Source organism: Cinclus cinclus, chromosome 15, assembly GCF_963662255.1.
Source record: "Cinclus cinclus chromosome 15, bCinCin1.1, whole genome shotgun sequence".
In the NCBI taxonomy this organism is placed as follows: Eukaryota; Metazoa; Chordata; class Aves; order Passeriformes; family Cinclidae; genus Cinclus; species Cinclus cinclus.
In genome coordinates, this window is record NC_085060.1 from 7,048,698 (window position 1) to 7,062,189 (window position 13,492).

Here is a 13,492-nt window from a genome sequence, read left to right on the forward strand (position 1 = left end):
CACTTGCTCTAAAATAGTGATTTAATTTAGAATGCTGGTTTGTAAAACTAGTGAGATAAAGCATCTTGAGTGAACAGTAACATCCTTTTAAAGTATTTGTTTACTTGAACTGCATGAGGAAAAAAATTCTCCTTTTGTGTTTTTTGTGTTTTCATATGAGCTATTCAGTGTTAAAAGCAGTGTAACTATTGAGCTGAGCAGAATTGCCTGGAGCCTTCCTAAGATTCAAAGCCTCCTCCATGGGGGCAGTTTTTTTCTTGCTTACTGGGTTTTCTGCATGTGTGGGATGATCAGTTTAGCATTCACTTTCTCCTTTTAATGTTTTTGAACAGCTAGGAGACTTTCAGCTGTTTTTTTACAGATGAGTGTGATGGGCCTGGAGTGTTTCTGCTCTGTATGCTGTTGCTCAGTTAGCTCAGTGTAACACATTCTCTTATCTGGTGTTTTTTTTTGTTTTGTTTTGGTTCTTTTTTTTGGTTTTTGTTTTGTTTTGGTTTTTATTTGAAACAATTTTGTTTCATGTTCCTTTTGATATCTGAAGAGTCTGTAGGCCACCAAAATCAGTTTTCTCAATGACAAAGATTCTTAACGTAAACATTACTTTTGCTTTCATCCAAAACTATAGAAACAAACCAAGGGAGGAGGAGGGAGTTAGTTAGGTATTAGGTAATAGAGCCCACTTGGAATTTGTTGGAAGAAGGAAGATTAAAGGTATGAACAACTTACTGGAATGCTCAGTAAGGCTGCTGTGCTATATAAATGAATTGTGAGAGCAAGCAACAAAGCAAGAAGTAATGTAAGCAGCTAACAATTTCATTTTCAACAGCAGCTTTTTCCCTTCCATGGAATTTTACAGTAATTGGGATTTCTCAAAGTAAGTATCAGTCGGGGAGGGGATGCAGAAAGGTAGTTGCTTCCTGATGGCAATGAATAGCAATTAAAAGCTTTTTCCACTTTGAATTTAGCATCTGATGTTGTATGTTGTAATTGAAGCTGTGCCTATTGGAGAAATTTGATGAGAAGACAGTAGTTTTAGTGATAATATGAAATATGAGAAATAAACCATTCTAAAGCATTTCAACCTCCTGGCAGTAAAAAAGAAAAAATCCAACCAGTTAACCTTTATAGTTTCTATTATTTTTGCTACCTTGTAACTGTTGCCATATTTTCATTCTTTTCATTACCAGATCTGTATTTTTTTACTTGTTGCTCTTTGCTTCATAGTCTTGCACATACCGGGTATAAATGGAGAGAGTGGGGCTGGCATGGAGCAGTCAGTCCTGTTTTGTAGGGTATAAGTGATGATGAGCCCTCATACTTGCCATTTGCAGTCAGAGATCGGTGTGATAAACTTCTTTTATATCTTACAGCTTTTTTTTGCCTTTTTAAATGAGGAAAAGTTTTCTGAAAATGGGTGGATGGTGTACAACCCAATGTCTGAATACAGGAGACAGGTGAGTTATTTACAGTTGCCATTGCCTGGTGCTTTCACATCTTCCAGCTTGCATAGAGGAATTACAGTTTGGATATTTTATCAGCTGTTGGAAGAGGATGAAATTTCAACGTGAAGAAAAGTAAAGAAAAGAAATAAAACACTTAAGCTTTCAAAAAAACCAAAAATGCCACAGGAAGGTGATCTTTTTCTTTGAAGGAAGTTATTGATGCCTCTTACAATGTGCCACTGCTAAGTGAGCACAGGTGGAGAAGATGTGTCCAATATGGAATTATAGTGTCCTAAACATAGATTGCATTTGTTCTTCTTCCCAAAATGCAGTGGGGGAAAAAAAGCTTGTTTTAGAAATAGCATTGCTTTACAGAAATTCTGGATGTCTATCAGTATTCTTACTTGCTCTTTATGTGATCTTGGGAAAATGTCAATGAAAGCAGATGATATTTGATTTTAAAATGTCTGTTAGATAATTAAAGTAAGACATTACGAAAAAAAAATAGCAAAGAATGAGAACTTCCTTAATTGTTTTTAGCCTCCACAGGTTTTTTTTGTTCATGGTTTAGGAGCCTGAGGCCCATAAAAGGTAAAATGCAAACCCCCACACAAACCCCACTGTGCATGTTTGTGGAGGACTTATGAGTATGTCTCCTGGAAATGCCTTACTGGGCAAAGTGTAATTAGGAGTTGTTCTTTCTCAATAAGGAAGTTACCCTGAATTTTACTTTTAATCTGACAGTAGTATCAGGCTACAGGGAAGACAGGTAATGGTGTGACTTCCTCCCTCACTGTCTCCCTTCACCAGGGATGGTGGTAAAGCAAAGCTTCAGGGAAGGAGAGAAGGTAATTTTCTTTCCTCAATCCCACATTTAAAGAAATACATCTCCTAGTTTGAGTCATTGTTTTGAAATTTACTATAAGGTTAGCATTGTGTGCATAAGGGTATGAGATGGCTCTTCAGCTGTTCAAGGCTATGAATCTGTCTGCAATGAGCTGGTTTGTGTGGTCTTGCAATCTTTTTTGCTTCTATTGCATTGAAATTGTACTTAGTTAAGTTGTTGCCATGGGGCCATAATATCATGTAAAATTCAGGAGCAGAATTATTACTTGTTCAGCGAAAAATACATTAAATAACTTCATGTTGCATTTTAGGGGCTGCCTAATGAACGGTGGCGAGTGACTTTCATTAATGAGCATTATGGGCTGTGTGACACATACCCATCTCTCTTGGTCGTGCCATACAATGCAACAGATGATGATCTCAAGAAAGTTGCTGCCTTTAGGTCCCGAAATAGAATCCCGGTGAGTATTAGGTGATGGAACTTGCCTGGTGGTGTAGCTAGCATCCAAACAACTTCTTGCTGAGCACAATGCAGACCATGCTTTTTTTTATTCTTTTTTTTTTTTTTGGAAATGGTTATGGTGAAATTGTTTTGATTGGTTGGCAGTTTTCACTGCTTGAAACTGGTCTTAGTCAAACCACATTTCCATTTTTCCCATGGCAGCTTCATTGATTTTAACTTGGCTTGCCCAGTAACAATGGCAGTGCAGTTTCCCTTGATGAGGAATGAGCCTTACACTGCCATATGTGCTAGTGACTGTCTCTGAGTGCCTGTAAAAAGTAATCACAAATGTTGTCCTGCAAGCAAACCACGTGACATTTAAACACAGTTCCACCGGTCAGTCCTAAAGTAAGACCTCATGCATAGTCTCTTTAGTGAATTCTTGGGCTTTTTAATCTGTAAAATTAGAGAAACCCATTTGACTTCTTGCATTTCTGTAATGAAAAATCTGAGGTAAGAGAATTTTTGTGTATCAGCCCTTTACAGCACTGTAGAAAATACTAGTTTCTATCCCAATATTTGTTTTAACTGATATTTCCCTTTTGTGAACTTGGAACATGCGCTGGATCCTTAGATGGTATCAGAAAGGTGCCTTGAATCTCAGTTTCAAACACATGCACAGCTCAATATGACAAATATTTATTAGATCTGGTGTTTACTGACAAACTAGGTCTATAATTATAAATTTACTATATATGCACACACCTGAATAATATTTAATGTCTACAGAATGTGTAATGTATAGCCTGTGCATATAGTTCTAATGACCTAGTGGTGTTATCCCTGTCACCTTGAAATTCATGACAGGCCTTTTGGTATGCCTGTACAGTGAGAGTAATTCCCTTGATAATACTAATTTTATTAAAATAGTAATTTATAATAGTAATTTCATTATTGTCAAGAAATAGCCACTGATCCTCACAACTCCTCCATCCTTCCCCCCCCCACTAGCAGATCTTGTTTCTGACCTCAGGAATGAACAGCATCTGAGGATTGGATTTTAGTGGGGATTTTTTTGTTGTTGTTGTTGTTTGAACTCTGATCTTCTTTCACTGTGTAACCCACAACTTACAAAATGGGTGAGAATACTGTTTCTTACTATTTTTCAACAATACATTTGCTTTTTTTTTTGCCTACTTCTTGGGTTTCTTGCTTATCTCTGGCACTGCATCTGTTCCTTGGGCAGCTCACTGTCTTTTGTGGTCCTCTGGCTCAGAAGAACACAACAACATGTGCTTCACTCCAGTGCCTCCTCTTTGTAAAGAGGGCTGAGGAGCAAAATGTGCTTTAAAGAGAAGAGAAAACATTCAAGATACTGCAGAAAGGTTCAACTTCCCTTCCTTATCCATAAAAAGGGGAAAGTTGTTCTTGAAGAGTTAGAGCATCTTAGTCACCATTTCTACAATGAGTTCATTCTCCTGAGTTGTTTTTTTAGTTTCAGCAGAGATTCCTGTGTTTGTTACTAGTTTACTTTTCAGGATTTTTTGTGTAACTTAAGACTTGTAGGAAAGTATTAAAATACATTGGATTATATAGGTAACTATGATTTCAGTAAGCATTAAGTATGTAAGAGAACTCTTTTGAAGATAATTATTAAATCTTAGGAGACTCAAAGCAGTTGAGATGTAAAGGGATTGTATTTTAAAGAAATAAAAAGGAAGGTGTTAATTTTCATACTGTGTATTTTAAAGAATATAGCTTTAAGTTACGGTATTTTACTAAAATGAGTATCTTCTGCTGTGTGTTTGCCATGTGACCCAGGTTCTCTCATGGATTCATCCAGAGACCCAAGCTGTAATCATGCGCTGCAGTCAGCCCCTGGTTGGAATGAGTGGCAAGCGGAATAAAGATGATGAAAGATACCTTGATGTCATCAGGGAGGCCAATGGGCAGATCTCCAAACTGACCATCTATGATGCAAGGCCCAATGTCAATGCAGTTGCAAACAAGGTAAACAGATGTTTCTAATGTCTTATTTTGAAGGGTATGAGGAGGAGACTTACTTCAAAGTTTTCTGTGAGGAGGTTTTGGGGAATAGTAGTAATCTTAATGTAGATAAATTCACATAATCAACTACTGAGGCTCAAGGCCATGAAAGGACACGAGGGTCTAAAGTAGGTCCCTAAGCAGAGTTTCATGACCGTATGTGGATTTCCGGATACCCTTTTCCGTGTCTGTTCTCAGCCAAGCACTTAGTATGGGACTGAAGTTGGGCATGACTCCACTCAGCACGAGGAGGTAGCTGTAGGCTGGACTGTAGAGCATGTCCCTTTTTGGGATGACAGGCCACCTCTGTGCAGCCTTCAGATCCTCTGGGAAAATTCTGTCCTAGAAAGGATGTGTGCATAAAGCCAACCCCACTGACAGGCATCCTTTGTTTGGGTCTTCTTAACCATTATATGGACTACTTCAGACCTATCCTGGCATCCAGCAAATAAAGAGAAAGTGATAAATAAGTTAACTTGGGTGCTCGCACTCCAAGCAGCAGTGTGGGTATGATCTTGTATACCTTGATTTCTATTTCCCCAGGTGCTTGTAGTTGGTAAGTACAGAAACAGTATTTTCATTGGTTAAGGTGACTGTCTATTTATCTATGATCAAAACCTAAATAGGATCAGATCTGGAACAGATCTTGAAAAATCATCTCCTCTAACCTGTCAGGAAGAAAAGGTGTGCCTGTGAATTGATTTCCCCTCTGCTTCCCCTTCAGCTCTGTTGAGGATTAGATTATTCAGGCAAGCTCAGATACTGCCAGTACACTGTGTCAGTGTTGTTTTTGGCATGGAGCACAGTAGACACAGATGTGCTCCATCTTTATATGCAAAAACCATGTTAGGAGTGGTGGTGCAGGAGACAAGTTGAATGCTTTTGTCATAAGAGAATGTGCCATGCCTGGGGATAGTCCCTTAGTCGTGGAACTTCAAACACTAATGAAAGGAATGTGCTTTTCAGTACTTGCTAGTATAGGTGTGTGTCTGCACAGCAGAGTGTGAGAGCTCAGCTCAAGAGGGTTTGAGACCTGAGTGAAATGCTAAGTGTGCTTATCTGGAGAGAAGGAATTGTAGCTTCCAAATAATTTTGTGGAACAAAATAAACACCAGTTGAGTGAAATGAGTCCTCTTCATTGTTTGTGCTGAAAGAAATATGAAATGGTAAAACTTGGTTGCCTCTTGGTGTAACATTTGTTAAGTTGCTTTCAAGAATAACAATAATAATTCAAAGGGAACAGTAGTACTGGTAGTTTGCTCTGTACAAGTTAGGTGCATGTATTTGTACCTGTACAGTCTTCTCTATAATACAGAATGTAATTTGTTAAGCTTTGTTACTCTGTGTGTGTAGCACACATTATTTCAGAGATCCTATCCTGTTTTAACCTGATGGTTTGTATTTTGAGGGTCTGCCTCAATTGCTTGCATTTCACTGTACAGTTCCCATTATCCTCTGCACACTGAATTTTTATGGGTCAACAAAACATATAATCTTTGTTTGCCTTGTGAAAAGATTGTCATTTATGTCTTTGAAACAAATGGGGTAAAAAATTGAGTTTGTCCAAGAACTGCAAAAAAAATTAAGGTAATGTCTTATAGACAAATTTGATATGTACTTGTTTTGATTAACTTTTCATATGTCTAAATATTAAATGCTCAGTCAAAGTGCTAGACACGGTAGGGTATATTTCAGGATCTGTGGGAGAATGACATAAGAAATGTGAATCAGTGTTGGTCAGCACTGAAAATATTTTGTGAACAGCTGTGAAGATTTGTCTGTGCAAAATCTTGGGCTGCGGTACACATTGCTGTGCTCCTTGTACATAGGTCAGGAGTTGCAGCAGCCCCGATGCTGAAATTACAATCATTCCTCATGAAGACTTCATAATACTCAAAGGAAAGAGAAAAATACACTCATTGCTTCATTGACTACATAGCCTGGCAGTTCTGATAACAATCCCACGTCTGAGAAAAAAGACAGAGCACAGAATAGAGATGCTGTGCTGCTGTACAGCAGTATAGGTGGCATTCATGGGGAAAGGCTGCACAGTGCTTTAGGCTCTTGTCTGATGTATAGCTGGTGGCTGCAATGGCATATAAAGGCAAAATTTATTTATCCGACTTTATGGCATGTTTTTGCTGTCTGCAGGAAATGCTGCAATTTTGCAGCTCTCTGAGCTTGAGGGAACTGGTGATATTTAGTCTGGAGAAAAGGAGGCTCAGGGGGGACCTTAGCACTTTATACAACTGCCTGAAAGGAGGTTGTAGCCAGGTGGGGTCAGTCTCTTCTCCCAAGTAGCAAGTGATGGGGCAAGAGGAAACAACCTCAAGTTGCCTCAGGGGAGGTTAAAATTATATATCAGGAAGATTTTATGTGTGTAAAGGCTGTCCAGGAAAGTGGTTGAATCACTGTCCCTGGAAGTATTTAAAAGATGTGACACTTGGGGGCGTGGTTTAGTGGTGGGCTTGGCACTACTGGATTGTTAATGGTTGGATTCAGTGATCTTAAAGGTCTTTTCCAACCCAAATGATTTCATGCTTATCTTTGGAAAGTTTTCATCAGTGGCATTGTGCCCTTAAATATATGTGGGTTTTCTGCTTCCTTTTGTGACCAGGCATATGCTCTGCAGTGGTGATGTTGAAATACTTTGAAAGAGCAGCAGCAGAACAGGCTTTTTACTTATGTGGCTCTTTCATATCTTAACAGTCTAAATATATATTTCATCTTCAGCACTTAAACTTAGTTTTAGAAAAGTTAGTTTAAAGTAAGCTTTAATGTTATTGCTAATTTACTTCTTAAAGACAGAATCTAAGGTTCTTGGACATAATTTTTAAATTAAAAGTATCTTATTCTTAACTGAACTCTTAAATTTAAATTTATTTGGCCAAACATTTTATCACTTTTGTCTATTTCTGTGTCAGATGACATTCATTCTTCTTGCTCTGTTGAAAGGAGTGTGTATATGACTAAAGTTAATTTCAGATCTCTTATTTGTAGGCAACTGGGGGAGGATATGAAGGTGAAGATGCATATCCCAATGCAGAACTCTTCTTTTTGGACATTCATAATATTCATGTCATGCGGGAATCTTTGAAGAAGCTGAAAGACATTGTTTATCCTAATGTGGAAGAATCACACTGGTTGTCAAGTCTGGAATCAACCCATTGGTTAGAACATATAAAGGTAAGTTTTTCTTGATTGTTTGAAAAATGTTTGTCCAAATCTGTCATATCATACTTGCTTTCTTTGCTAAGCTTTGAAATACATCAAACTACTTGAATTATAAAAACAACATCCCTGAATGTTTGCTGTAGTTTGCCAGCTAATCTTAGAGTATGTTATGAGGGTCATAACTAAGCAGCAGTAGGTGAAATTGAATGTTTGTTGCCTGCCTTAAGAGTGTTTGGGAGAAGAATGCATTCTTAATCTGATTGACTTTACATGAGAAATTATTTTTTTTTTGTTTCTTGCAATGACATATTAGTAAATAGTTGTCAGTGTGTATGTGACTTTATTTTGGGAGTTATGGTTTTGTAAATAAATTTTGTATATTTTTGTGACTTTTGTAATTTTCATCTGGCATCACAAAATACTTAAGATGGTAATTCACCAGTGTTCTTACCAGTCGACCTTTGAATCTTTTGCCTCAAGTACAGCTGTGCAAAAGCAATTAGAGTATTATGCAATGAATCCTACTTAATAAAATTTTCATCTTAATTTAATATTTGAAAAATAAGTATATTAAAAGGGTGCGAAATCATTTTTCCAGCAACTGAGATAATTCAGTCATTTATTTCAAAGAAAGGAGTCAAATGAAATAACTCTGAATTTTAAGAGATTATATCCCGTGGTAAATCCCCTCTTTCTTTGACAAAGAAGCTTATGTTCTTTGGTTTATCAAGGTTACTGTTTTCTACCCTGTTTTTTAATAATTTGCTGTGAGATGAATTTGATCTTACTAAGGGATTAGGGAATCAATCAGTTTCTCTCTTCTTATGCAAGAAATCCACTTGATCTCCTAGGAAATTCTTTTCCAATTAACTCCACTGCTCATTTCAGGTCTTTTAATGGAAACAGCATTAATTCAGATTCAAAAAAAAAAATCAACTCAGTGTTACCATTTGAGCAGAAATAAGCTGTGTTGTTTGGTGTGTGTTGCTCCTTGGCAGCTCGTTCTGACAGGAGCCATTCAGGTGGCAGACAAGGTGTCATCGGGCCGGAGCTCGGTGCTGGTTCACTGCAGTGACGGCTGGGACCGCACGGCTCAGCTCACCTCCCTGGCCATGCTCATGCTGGACAGCTACTACAGAACCATTGAAGGCTTTGAAGTTCTGGTGCAAAAAGAGTGGATAAGCTTTGGACACAAGTTTGCATCGGTAAGAATTAGAAGATAATTGCAGAGACTTACCTTATTAGAAGATAATTGCAAAGTGCGGTGTTGACTTTCTGAAAAGCTTCCGGTCTTAAATGGCTCACTTTGTGTCAGGGTTTGATAATTCCTATTGTTATTTTTGAATTTCGTTTTTAAACGTTTCCAGGTAAACTGAGTAGTACTTTTGGGTTTGGATCCGTTTGATTAATATTTTTCATGCTATTCTTTGTCTGAGAACTCATTTTGTCCTTTGCATCCTTTTAAAAGCATAGAATTGCTAGGGTCACTGTGGTTATTGAGTAAAGAAAATGAGGCAGAAAAATTGTGTCCTCTCAAATTCTTCAGCTGAAGATCAGAAAAAGCTGGGACATGAGGTTCTCCATCATTCTTTCTCTGGGCTGTTTTGACTGTCACAAGAAGCAGATGAATGAGTCTGGCCAGTGTCTTCAAGTGAGACCTTGCGTGCTGATTCCCAAATACTCTAAACTTGTCGTAATCGCTCCCAAGAGGCTGTCACTGGAAAAATGCTGGCTCTACTTCTGTTCAGTTGTTTTCTGGGCAGAAGGTTAGAAGCTCAGAAGGTTAACTAGCTGCTTCCATAGCTTGCTTCCATAGCAAATCCTTAATATTTCACAGGTTTGTGAATAATTTTCACAGAAAATTTTCAGGATGAGTTGGAAGGGACCCTGTTCATGCTGTTTCTGTTAGAAAACTTTTCAAAGTCTTAGTGGAACTTTTTCTAAATGTGGGAGCTAACCATTTAACCAGGAAGTCGATATGAGGAACCTGGAGGAGCAGATTAGGTTGCCGGGGAGACTGTGCTGTTACTTACTGTAAACATTACAACAGTGTTGCTTGTTGATGCTGAATCTGGTTATTCTCAAGTACTAAGTTTCTACAACTTTAGTAGAAGCTACTTGCATGGATATTTTGTCCCTAATGGAATATTCTAAAGATGTTAATATTACTAAAATTTGGATAATAGGGAATCTGGAAAAAAATCAAGAAGTTGAAAAATATACCTGTGTGTGTGTGCTTCATGAGCATTTTATACTTGCAAATGTGTAAGAGTGTTGCAGCCATTTGGAAATCCATGTATAGCTACTCAGCATAAGTCACCTCACCATTTACATGTGTTTGTAGGCGGTGGCAGTTTTTGATCTGACATTCTAAAGGTGATTTGAAGCTTAGAACTTTTGTACTTTTGGTGTTGGGAGTGATAGCTGATGTAGTCTGGGGGTTTTTTTTGTGTACTTACTTGTGGTCTTTTAGCAGTGATATGTTTTCTAAATTTTTAAGTATTCTGTCTTGGTACAGCCACTGGAAAATATGAAGCTAGTGTCTTGACTTTTTGTTCTCATATTTTATTTTGTACTTAGAGAGTCAGGATGCAGATAAAATTAGATGATGTAACTAGGAGACTTGTAGTCAAACGTGTATCATGGTTTAACACAGAGCTTAAAAAAGAGAGATTTGTGTGTTCTTCATCATTATTAGTAAGTTCATATAATCTGTTTCTTTTTGTTAAACCATTGATTTTAGTTGGGTAATCAAAGATCTTGTTCTCCCTCAACAGATGTTTTCTTTCCAAAGAGTGAGGCACGACGTGGCATCCCTTCCAGATGATTCACTCAGTCATGAGTGAATTCATGTCTGACAGTGTAGCAGTAGTAAGAATGATTTAAGTAATTCCTTTTGCTTAAACTGCTATTTTCCCAACTTGCTCAGTCAAGTAGTAATCTTTGGAAATGGTTGAAGCCACTCCTTCTTGAGAGTACTGTAAATTTTTATTTGATGGGTTATTTAGTTTATAGTGAAGGTTAATCTTTTCTGGAGTGTTCTATAGAAGTAGTGGAGTCACCATCCCTGGAGAGATTTAAAAGACATGTGATGTGTTGCTTGGGGACATGCCTTAGTGGTGGACTTGTCAGTGCTGGGTTTACAGCTGGACTCCATGATCTCAAAGGTCTTTTCTGATCCTAACTATTCTATGATAAAATTATAATGTAAGCATAAAATATTTTGATAATTCATACTGTTTTAGCTTGATAATTATTTGATGGAATTGTGACTTTGAAGAGTGAGACCTAGGCACTTGGTGCAGTTAGAGCAATTCCTGAACTTCATCTCTGAAAATGTTGCTGTTTCATTTTCCCCTTAGTAGGGAGTTGAGTGTTACTTATATTGTCTGAGTTGGCACAAGCTTTGTGTTTTTTGATACCAGGGTTACAATTTGGATTTTTTAATATCAAATAACTAAATAGTATTTAATAGTTCTTCTCCGTATTTTGTATCAGATTAGGTGAACCATAGGTTTCCTTGTTGAAAAGGAATTCCCTACCTCAACTTCTTTATGTATGCTGAATTTAGTGCACTCTCCAGATGATAAATTTGCTTGTGTGAAATTTAATTTTAATTATGCATTCAAATATGAGAGGTAATTATAGATGGAAGATAGACATTCTGAAACTGCTAACTAGTGGAATTGGACAGACTTTCACTCCTTACTAAACACATACATGACTCTTAATGGATAAGAAATATTCAAAACATGAAAACTGAAGAGCAAGGAAGCCAGCTTGGTCTTCTTCCTTAAAGCCCTTTTCTAGTCATTTGTTACTGTTGACTGATTCAGCTCAAATCTCTCATCTCCCTCTATTTCCTCCCATTCAATTCTATTATTTTAAACTATGTTGCAAGCCATTGTATAGACTAGTGTACTGCTCTTACGATTTTTCATGTCCTTGAGGCATGAAGTTTGCTATCTTACAGGCAGATAGACAACATCTTAGGTCAACATACCTGCTTTTCTTTTTTTTCCTCCAGCAAGTACATGCAAACAGAATTATGGAATTAATAGAAACTCTTTTTCCCTGAATCTCTTGCCTGTTCTCAGCTATCAAATGCAAAAAGGAAGCAAACAGCTTTTACCAAATCTACTTTTTGTCTGTGAGGCAAATTCCTTTGATTGTTACTTTGGGCACCTCCAAATAAGGGGCTCACCCAAACTTTTAACAGTCTGTTAATTTTGTGTCAGGAACATGAACTTTCTCTGATCTTGTTCATGTGTGCCTACTATCTCAGGGTGAATGTTAAGGTTCAAGAGTGGAGGAGAAAGAGAAGATTGTGTGGATAATTTCATGATCTAGGTCCTGTACTGGCTTAAAATAAAAAGGAAGACAAAGTATGCAGCTTGGCTTTTGACTGACTTACCATGTAAATATAGTTCAGAATATGTCTTGATTATTTGTTAAGTCAAATGATCATGACATGTTCTGTTGATAAATGTTCATAACTGTTGATGCTTCAACAGTTCTGCTTTTCTAATAATCAGCAGATATATATAACAGGACTGGTTATCAATTTGGAATTTTTTCAGACATCTTTGTAACAGATTTGCAGTATTTCTCTGTATCTTAATCTCTCTTCGGTGCAGTAACTGATTTTGAAATTATAACAGTGGGTTGCGTTATTGCAGAAGAATTAATGCTCTAGTACTAAATAAGAAAACATGTCTGTTGCCATAAAATAGCATGTTTCAGTTACCAGGAGGCTGCTTTGCTTCATTTCAGAGAATAGGCCATGGTGATAAAAATCATGCTGATACAGACAGATCACCCATCTTTCTCCAGTTTATTGATTGTGTGTGGCAGATGTCTAAACAGGTATGTTGTGCTGTTCTTCAGAAGGTAACAGTGTGAAGAGATTACTGAATTAAAACCCTACTTCTTTATTTTTTTGAAAAAAGTATTTGAAGAGGACAGCATACCCTTCTGCTCTGATCTGTAGTAAAAAAGAGTGTATTTACTTTTGTGAAAGTGATACACAGGCTGTGGTTATGTTGATGGACATGGCACTTGCTGTACAGGCACGGCCGGTGTTCCTGGATATGGGATTCTAAGACACATACTGAGGGATATTTCATACCCAGCAGAAAGCCTTTATAGGAATTGCACCCAGCTGCCTTAATGGGGTCTGCTGTTTTGTTTGACTATTTTATGAAGCTGTCCCTTGAACTGCAGGGACACATGTTGTTTTGTCAGTGTTTAAGAATGAGGCCAGGGAGCTTTTGAGTGTTGTTTTGATTTAAACATTGTAATGTCAGTAAGTAGTGAAACAAAGCAGTGAACTTAGTCCATTTAGGGTTAAGGATCAGGACCTTTATTTTCCTGTTTGGTGCTGCACTGTAAGAGTGCATTGTCTTATTCTGTCTTGCTAGTAAAAGTGTATGTGTAACCATTCTTTTTATAAATTTTATAAGAAGTATTTTATTCTTTTTATAAATTAAACATAGGTACAACATTTTGAGATTTTTTTCCACTGGCTAGTTTCAGAATGTTG

The 13,492-nt window shown here is 37.3% G+C and overlaps 1 protein-coding gene across 2 annotated transcripts in view; it reads left to right on the forward strand.

Annotated features, from left to right (window-relative positions):
• MTM1 (myotubularin 1) overlaps positions 1 to 13,492 on the forward strand; it is a 39,622-nt gene that overhangs the window by 21,075 nt on the left and 5,055 nt on the right. For both annotated transcript variants that reach the window (XM_062503207.1, XM_062503208.1), the window contains exons 8-13: positions 1,371 to 1,454; positions 2,600 to 2,749; positions 4,552 to 4,740; positions 7,777 to 7,962; positions 8,949 to 9,155; positions 12,724 to 12,816. In XM_062503207.1, the coding sequence (XP_062359191.1) occupies positions 1,371 to 1,454; positions 2,600 to 2,749; positions 4,552 to 4,740; positions 7,777 to 7,962; positions 8,949 to 9,155; positions 12,724 to 12,816 (909 nt within the window). The remainder of the gene's footprint in view (positions 1 to 1,370; positions 1,455 to 2,599; positions 2,750 to 4,551; positions 4,741 to 7,776; positions 7,963 to 8,948; positions 9,156 to 12,723; positions 12,817 to 13,492) is intronic.